The sequence below is a fragment of the Salvelinus namaycush genome, chromosome 4, assembly GCF_016432855.1.
Source record: "Salvelinus namaycush isolate Seneca chromosome 4, SaNama_1.0, whole genome shotgun sequence".
Lineage (NCBI taxonomy): Eukaryota > Metazoa > Chordata > Actinopteri > Salmoniformes > Salmonidae > Salvelinus > Salvelinus namaycush.
The window spans coordinates 81732169-81741124 of record NC_052310.1 but is presented as its reverse complement, the minus strand read 5'-3'; the positions used below and the strand labels follow the sequence as shown (position 1 = coordinate 81741124).

The 8956-nt window shown below is 44.8% G+C and overlaps 1 protein-coding gene across 3 annotated transcripts in view; it reads right to left on the bottom strand.

Annotated features, from left to right (window-relative positions):
* Nucleotides 1–6517: 6517 nt before the first annotated feature.
* The window catches only part of LOC120046855 (exportin-1), a 76945-nt gene continuing 74506 nt past the window's right edge, over nucleotides 6518–8956 (bottom strand). The window contains exons 24-25 of one of the 3 annotated variants that reach the window (XM_038992419.1): nucleotides 8346–8442; nucleotides 6518–8051 (exon numbers count right to left, since the gene is read on the bottom strand). In XM_038992419.1, coding sequence (XP_038848347.1) covers nucleotides 7905–8051; nucleotides 8346–8442 — 244 coding nt within the window. In that variant the 3' untranslated portion in view covers nucleotides 6518–7904. The other 2 variants (XM_038992420.1, XM_038992418.1) reach the window with 2 other exon arrangements.

The window sequence follows — 8956 nt, the reverse complement described above, 5'->3', positions numbered from 1 at the left end:
AATGAAATGCCCGTTGTTTCTATTTCTATATCTGTCTGTGTTGGCAGTATCGCACACTACTGGGACTAAGAGGACATGGGTGGACTAGGCAGTCAGAAATAAAAGTTACATTCCCACCATTTATCTGTGCCTGAGCTTCTTTTCTGTGTCTTGCATGAGGGTGCAGGTACATGTGGGGCATTTTGTTCAGTTCAACTACTCTCCATTAGATGTCATTATAATATCACAGAAGGAAAATCAATCAGTTATTCTTTGTTTGTGGTAAGTTTCTGTACACAGGTAATTATAGTGGGTTCCCGAGTGATGCAGCGGTCTGAGGCACTGCATCTTAGTGCTAGAGGCATCACTACAGATCCTGGTTCGATTCCAAGCTGTATCACAACCGACCGTGATTGGGAGTCCCGTAGGGCGGCGCACAATTGACTCGTCTGGGTTATGGTTTGGTCGCGGTAGGCCGTCAGTTAATTGTTCGTGGTAAATTCTGTGCACTGGTTATTAAAATGCCATTATTGTCCATTAGATGGCAGCATTGTCTTTCACATTGACTACAGAACAGTTTCTGCCTGTCAAATCCACTTTACCCCACCTAGATTGCATGACATTGTTTTACTATTGTTTGTGCTGTTCACTCTGGCTGTCTTGCCCTCAGAGAAAGAAAATGATCAAATGGAGAATATGGGCTTTTGATCAGAAGGGTAACGCATATTATTAAAACCTCTAGGTCTTTTATTTAACGAGGCAAGTCAAGGTCTAAGCCCTTAAATCGCAATATCTACTAAGCGAACATATGGAATTGTTTTAAGATGGTTTAAAATGGATAATTTAGCCATTTGATTTGGAATTTTAGGATGAATATATTTCAAAAAAATAATTTAATGAAACATTGAATTTAGCCTTTACTGCTATAGCCAATAGAAACGCAATGAATAACACATTTGTACGTGGCAACACAGACAGTCAAAATGTATAATCAGGTTGAAGTGTCTGTCCTTTATCCCCGAGAGAGAAGAAAACTCTGGGAAATAAAACAAGTACAGTGAGGGAAAAAAGTATTTGATCCCCTGCTGATTTTGTACGTTTGCCCACTGACAAAGAAATTATCAGTCTATAATTGTAATGGTAGGTTTATTTGAACAGTGAGAGACAGAATAACAACAAAAAAATCCAGAAAAACACATGTCAAAAATTTTATAAATTGATTTGCATTTTAATGAGGGAAATAAGTTTTGGTCACGTTGTTCATATTAGTTTGTCACGCAAACGGTTGGTTCGGGTTTTATAGACAATTTCGTGACGATTTTCTTTTCCGGATCCTCTCATTTGTAGAAAAAGACTGCTTGTTATTGAATAGCCGCAAACTTTATATCGTCCGAAAGAGGGGATTGAGTTGCAGCCACTACAAGAAACTGCAAATCTAGTATCAACACACCCGGAGCTATTCAATATTTTAAATGACGTCACCAAGTGACCCACGGGTGCGTCGATCTACTATCGGGTTTTTAAAAGTTGTTCTTCGAAAGACGAGGCGGGTAAAAATAGGAACACCTGGGCATGAGTTTGTGTGGGGGTTCATTCTCTCCTCCCCCCTCCCATACAGTATGGGCATTGGGGTCTCTCTTACGCTCTTTCTCCGTCATGTGGCTGGCCAGCTGGGTGGTTTGCGTAGGTAACAGGCTTCCTCCACAACTCTGAGAAGTCTATATTTATAACCTCAGCATGGAGCCATGTGCGGGAGGGGGGGCTAGGATGCTGTACCAAATGGCACCCTTTTCCCTACAACAGTGCACTATATAGGGATTAGGATGCCATTTGGAGTGTATCTGGACACCTGCCCAGCCTGCTGTGAGCTCTTCAAAAGGGAAGCCATACCAGGGCTATGGCTCACTGGAAGCAGACCTGGGTTCAAATAATACTCAACATCTTTCAAAAGCGTTTCCTCTAGTCTTCCTGGAGTGCCAGGTGGGCAGCGTTTGCACTTTTAAAACTATTTAATTGGTTCCATTAAGCCAGGCAAGCTCAATCAAGCACCTATACAGTATTTCAAATGATTTTGAATAGTATTTGAACCCAGGTTTGTTCCCTGGAAGTGGGTCATATGGGAGAGGGTCTCTGGTTACCCCCAGAGAACTGCCCCCCTGTGTGAGATGGGGTCTCTGGTTACCCCCAGAGAACTGCCCCCCTGTGTGAGATGGGGTCTCTGGTTACCCCCAGAGAACTGCCCCCCTGTGTGACATGGGGTCTCTGGTTACCCCCAGAGAACTGCCCCCTGTGTGAGATGGGGTCTCTGGTTACCCCCAGAGAACTGCCCCCTGTGTGAGATGGGGTCTCTGGTTACCCCCAGAGAACTGCCCCCCTGTGTGAGATGGGGTCTCTGGTTACCCCCAGAGAACTGCCCCCCTGTGTGAGATGGGGTCTCTGGTTACCCCCAGAGAACTGCCCCCCTGTGTGAGATGGGGTCTCTGGTTACCCCCAGAGAACTGCCCCCCTGTGTGAGATGGGGTCTCTGGTTACCCCCAGAGAACTGCCCCCCTGTGTGAGATGGGGTCTCTGGTTACCCCCAGAGAACTGCCCCCCTGTGTGAGATGGGGTCTCTGGTTACCCCCAGAGAACTGCCCCCCTGTGTGAGATGGGGTCTCTGGTTACCCCCAGAGAACTGCCCCCCTGTGTGAGATGGGGTCTCTGGTTACCCCCAGAGAACTGCCCCCTGTGTGAGATGGGGTCTCTGGTTACCCCCAGAGAACTGCCCCCTGTGTGAGATGGGGTCTCTGGTTACCCCCAGAGAACTGCCCCCCTGTGTGAGATGGGGTCTCTGGTTACCCCCAGAGAACTGCCCCCCTGTGTGAGATGGGGTCTCTGGTTACCCCCAGAGAACTGCCCCCCTGTGTGAGATGGGGTCTCTGGTTACCCCCAGAGAACTGCCCCCCTGTGTGAGATGGGGTCTCTGGTTACCCCCAGAGAACTGCCCCCTGTGTGAGATGGGGTCTCTGGTTACCCCCAGAGAACTGCCCCCCTGTGTGACATGGGTTTAATGATCATTTCAGCACAAGCTCTGCGTTCATGAATTATTACCGAAAAGTTGCATGGCTGACTTCATCACTAAACATAGCTGACTTCATCACTAAACAAAACATGGCTGACTTCATCACTAAACATGGCTGACTTCATCACTAAACATAGCTGACTTCATCACTAAACTAAACATGGCTGACTTCATCACTAAACAACACATGGCTGACTTCATCACTAAACAACACATGGCTGACTTCATCACTAAACAACACATGGCTGACTTCATCACTAAACAACACATGGCTGACTTCATCACTAAACATGGCTGACTTCATCACTAAACATGGCTGACTTCATCACTAAACAAAACATGGCTGACTTCATCACTAAACAAAACATGGCTGACTTCATCACTAAACAACACATGGCTGACTTCATCACTAAACACATGGCTGACTTCATCACTAAACAACACATGGTTGACTTCATCACTAAACAACACATGGCTGACTTCATCACTAAACATGGCTGACTTCATCACTAAACATGGCTGACTTCATCACTAAACAACACATGGCTGACTTCATCACTAAACAACACATGGCTGACTTCATCACTAAACATGGCTGACTTCATCACTAAACAAAACATGGCTGACTTCATCACTAAACAACACATGGCTGACTTCATCACTAAACAACACATGGCTGACTTCATCACTAAACACATGGCTGACTTCATCACTAAACAACACATGGTTGACTTCATCACTAAACAACACATGGTTGACTTCATCACTAAACAAAACATGGCTGACTTCAACACTAAACAAAACATGGCTGACTTCATCACTAAACAACACATGGCTGACTTCATCACTAAACAAAACATGGCTGACTTCATCACTAAACAACACATGGCTGACTTCATCACTAAACAACACATGGCTGACTTCATCACTAAACAACACATGGCTGACTTCATCACTAAACAAAACATGGCTGACTTCAACACTAAACAAAACATGGCTGACTTCATCACTAAACAACACATGGCTGACTTCAACACTAAACAAAACATGGCTGACTTCATCACTAAACAAAACATGGCTGACTTCATCACTAAACAACACATGGCTGACTTCATCACTAAACAAAACATGGCTGACTTCATCACTAAACAACACATGGCTGACTTCATCACTAAACAACACATGGCTGACTTCATCACTAAACAACACATGGCTGACTTCATCACTAAACAAAACATGGCTGACTTCATCACTAAACAAAACATGGCTGACTTCATCACTAAACAAAACAAAACATGGCTGACTTCATCACTAAACAAAACAAAACATGGCTGACTTCATCACTACACAACACATGGCTGACTTCATCACTACACAAAACATGGCTGACTTCATCACTAAACAAAACAAAACATGGCTGACTTCATCACTACACAACACATGGCTGACTTCATCACTAAACAACACATGGCTGACTTCATCACTAAACAAAACAAAACATGGCTGACTTCATCACTAAACAAAACATGGCTGACTTCATCACTACACAACACATGGCTGACTTCATCACTAAACAACACATGGCTGACTTCATCACTAAACAAAACAAAACATGGCTGACTTCATCACTAAACACGGCTGACTTCATCACTAAACAAAACATGGCTGACTTCATCACTAAACAAAACATGGCTGACTTCATCACTAAACAAAACACGGCTGACTTCATCACTAAAAAAAACACGGCTGACTTCATCACTAAAAAAAACACGGCTGACTTCATCACTAAACAACACATGGCTGACTTCATCACTAAACAACACATGGCTGACTTCATCACTAAACAACACATGGCTGACTTCATCACTAAACAAAACATGGCTGACTTCATCACTAAACAACACATGGCTGACTTCATCACTAAACACATGGCTGACTTCATCACTAAACAAAACATGGCTGACTTCATCACTACACAAAACATGGCTGACTTCATCACTAAACAAAACATGGCTGACTTCATCACTAAACAAAACATGGCTGACTTCATCACTAAACAAAACACGGCTGACTTCATCACTAAAAAAAACACGGCTGACTTCATCACTAAAAAAAACACGGCTGACTTCATCACTAAACAACACATGGCTGACTTCATCACTAAACAACACATGGCTGACTTCATCACTAAACAAAACATGGCTGACTTCATCACTAAACAAAACATGGCTGACTTCATCACTAAACAAAACATGGCTGACTTCATCACTAAACAACACATGGCTGACTTCATCACTAAACAACACAAAACACGGCTGACTTCATCACTAAACACGGCTGACTTCATCACTAAACAAAACATGGCTGACTTCATCACTAAACAAAACATGGCTGACTTCATCACTAAACAAAACACGGCTGACTTCATCACTAAACAAAACACGGCTGACTTCATCACTAAACAAAACACGGCTGACTTCATCACTAAACAAAACACGGTTGACTTCATCACTAAACAAAACATGGCTGACTTCATCACTAAACAGAACATGGCTGACTTCATCACTAAACAAAACATGGCTGACTTCATCACTAAACAAAACATGGCTGACTTCATCACTAAACAAAACATGGCTGACTTCATCACTAAACAGAACATGGCTGAACATGAACCACTGTCAGCAGAATGGGACTGTAGTACTTCCAATGGAGATTCTCTTTCTAAACTGTTCTGTCTGGAGCTGGTGTTGGAGCTGGAGATGGTGTTTGTCACAGGCATTGCATCCATGATCGAGTACTGGGCCTCCCTCCATAAACAGTATTTTGTTTCAGTGCGAGACAGTCAGCGTAACCTTTAGTGGAATACCACTATGTTATCAGTGATTAGTGGGGGGGGGGGGGGGGGGGTTACTGCAGCCCAACCTTGGCCAAAGATGTTAAAATGGAAATTGACACGCCACAGGAATATCTAGTGTGTGTTGAGTGAGAGAGCTCAGACACTGGCATAAAGAGGGCAGAGTGACGCAGAGACACATCATCAGCCTCATGTTTCACTAGAAATCCGTTGGTGTGTGTTCACCTCAGCCAGAGAGAGGGGAAGTGGTTCTGCCAGCCTGTCAGTATAGAGAACAGGAGACGGGGCCTGTCTCCAGTGATGGTTACTAGAACAGTCTATCAGAGCGGTTATCACCGCCCCTCGGTCTTAACTCTGAACAAGCTAAAGGGTTTGTAGGTTTTTGTTACAGCCCAGCACTGAAACACTTTTTACTCAACAATTGGGGTATTGATTATTAGTTGATCAGGGTCATGTGCTTGGCTCTCTCTCAGGAGAGAGAAGATACTACAGACAAATACAGACAGACCAGGGTTGGTGACCACTACTTTAGAGAATATTAATATTTAAAAAATAAAAAAAAGTTACACTTACTGCCACCACAAAAGAAGCGATGTATGAAAAAGAAATTGAACCCAGAGGCATTGGTTATAAAATCCTCAACTTTAATCAGTTCAAAAAGTCTCACAACAACAAGTAGAGAAGGGGAACTATTTGCCATTTACAGATTGAGTTTGGATTAGGAATTATACATTTGTTGCTTAATTAAACTAATTATTTCACTCTCTGGAATAAAAAGCCTTTTGTTTTATTTTGGATAGAAGAGATGTTATAAAGATCCAAATAAAAAATGCAAAAATACAAAATTAAATGTAAACCGAGTTGTGTTTAATTTTTGCTCGTCTTCTAGGTCGTGTTGTTGAAGCACTACTAGCATGGTAAACAATGTCAATTAGTTCCCATTCACAATCTCAAAAGCCCACTGACAGAAGTTAAACAGGAGTTTGTTATGAAGAGGCAGCCATCTTGAACCCATAAATAACATTTCAATAACCGCTTCTTCTTTCTGTTAAAGGTCCATTTTAATGAAGAGCAACGATCCTCGTAGAGGAAAACTAAACGCCCATGTCGTCTAGGCGACAGCACACGCACTCAACACACCCACAAAAAGACACTAAATAATAATGATGTTCCCATGGTAACTCATGTGCTATAGAATTGGGATGATATGCACATAATCTGACTGTCTTGCTCCGATGATGCTCCTTCCTGTCTTCCTAGTTCCCGCCTCCCAGTCACAGCCAGGTCGACCAAACGCAGTAGGTTTCTTTCAGTTGGGCGGAGGTTCAACCAATGAGCACGGCCGCTAGCCTGACCACCTGACGCAGAAAACAGCAGCATCTCTCAGACTTCCTTCCTTCATAATCCGCTAGCTTCACATTCTAACCACAATGCATTGGGTTGGGAATCAGACGCAGGGTGCGCACACACACACACACACTTCTAGAACACCACTTCATTCCTTCCAGTCTGTCACACCATAGTTCTAGAAGCCTCTTTGCTGAGAACTTTTTTGACACATATGCCTTGTTGCACAAAAACTCTCCTGTCTCACTATATATATATAGAGAGAGACAACATGTGGAGGGGAGAACAAGGAGGGGAGGAAACAAGTAAAGTTCAGAAGTCTGATCCATACGTCTGCATCATGTCATGCAGCTAGGGGACCAAATAAACGATAGAAGTTTGGGTTAAACAGTGGAAACATATTACACAGAAGTCTCCATATAAAATGTAGCGTAGGTGCTATGCATAACGGGCCACGGGGGTGACGCGGTACGTCGTCATTTACATATTGACATGGTTTTGGTCGACAAAACACCTGATGGATGAGGACGGGCGTGTCTGCTCTCTGCACCTCAGCAAAGTGACCGGGGGCCTCCCACCTCCTTCTGTTAGGGTTCGTTGTGTGTGTTTGTTGGTATGCCTGTATGTACAGTAACAGCAGTATGGTTCATGTGGCTGGACGTCTCAATCACACATCTCCTCAGGTATTTCGTGTGGGTTGAGGATACCGGGAACTGACATCTGCAGCTTGTGTTTCTCCTCCTGCGCCTGACGCAGCGACGCCTCCCGCTCCTCCAGGAACAGGTCTGTGGTGTCCTCCCCTGCAAACTCCTACAGGAGGAGAGAGAGAGAGACATTACCACACACAAATACAGACAGCAACAGGTCTGTGGTGTCCTCCCCTGCAAAGTCCTACAGGAGGAGAGAGAGACATTACCACACACAAATACAGGTCTGTGGTGTCCTCCCCTGCAAAATCCTACAGGAGGAGAGAGAGACATTACCACACACAAATACAGACAGACAGCAACAGATCTGTGGTGTCCTCTCCCACAGGAGGGGAGAAGGGGGTCCATGTATATTTTTACAGAGGAACCTTGGTTGGAGGTGGAGGAAAAGGCTCACCTTAATCTGTACCAGGAAGTCCCTCAGGTGTTCCTTGAAGGCTGCAATATCCTGGTTTAGACTGAACAGTCCAGTTACAAACACCTTGACCTGGGCACTGGGGGACAAGACAACTTAGAAGACATAGAGAAACAGGACAACAGTGTTGTGGTCGTCCACCGCCGCCTCTGGACCACACCATGACCCTCAGGGTTGGGATCCTATCCTCTGGACCACACCATGACCCTCAGGGTTGGGATCCTATCCTCTGGACCACACCATGACCCTCAGGGTTGGGATCCTATCCTCTGGACCACACCATGACCCTCAGGGTTGGGATCCTATCCTCTGGACCACACCATGACCCTCAGGGTTGGGATCCTATCCTCTAGACCACACCATGACCCTCAGGGTTGGGATCCTATCCTCTAGACCACACCATGACCCTCAGGGTTGGGATCCTATCCTCTGGACCACACCATGACCCTGAGGGTTGGGATCCTATCCTCTGGACCACACCATGACCCTCAGGGTTGGGATCCTATCCTCTGGACCACACCATAACCCTCAGGGTTGGGATCCTATCCTCTGGACCACACCATGACCCTGAGGGTTGGGATCCTATCCTCTGG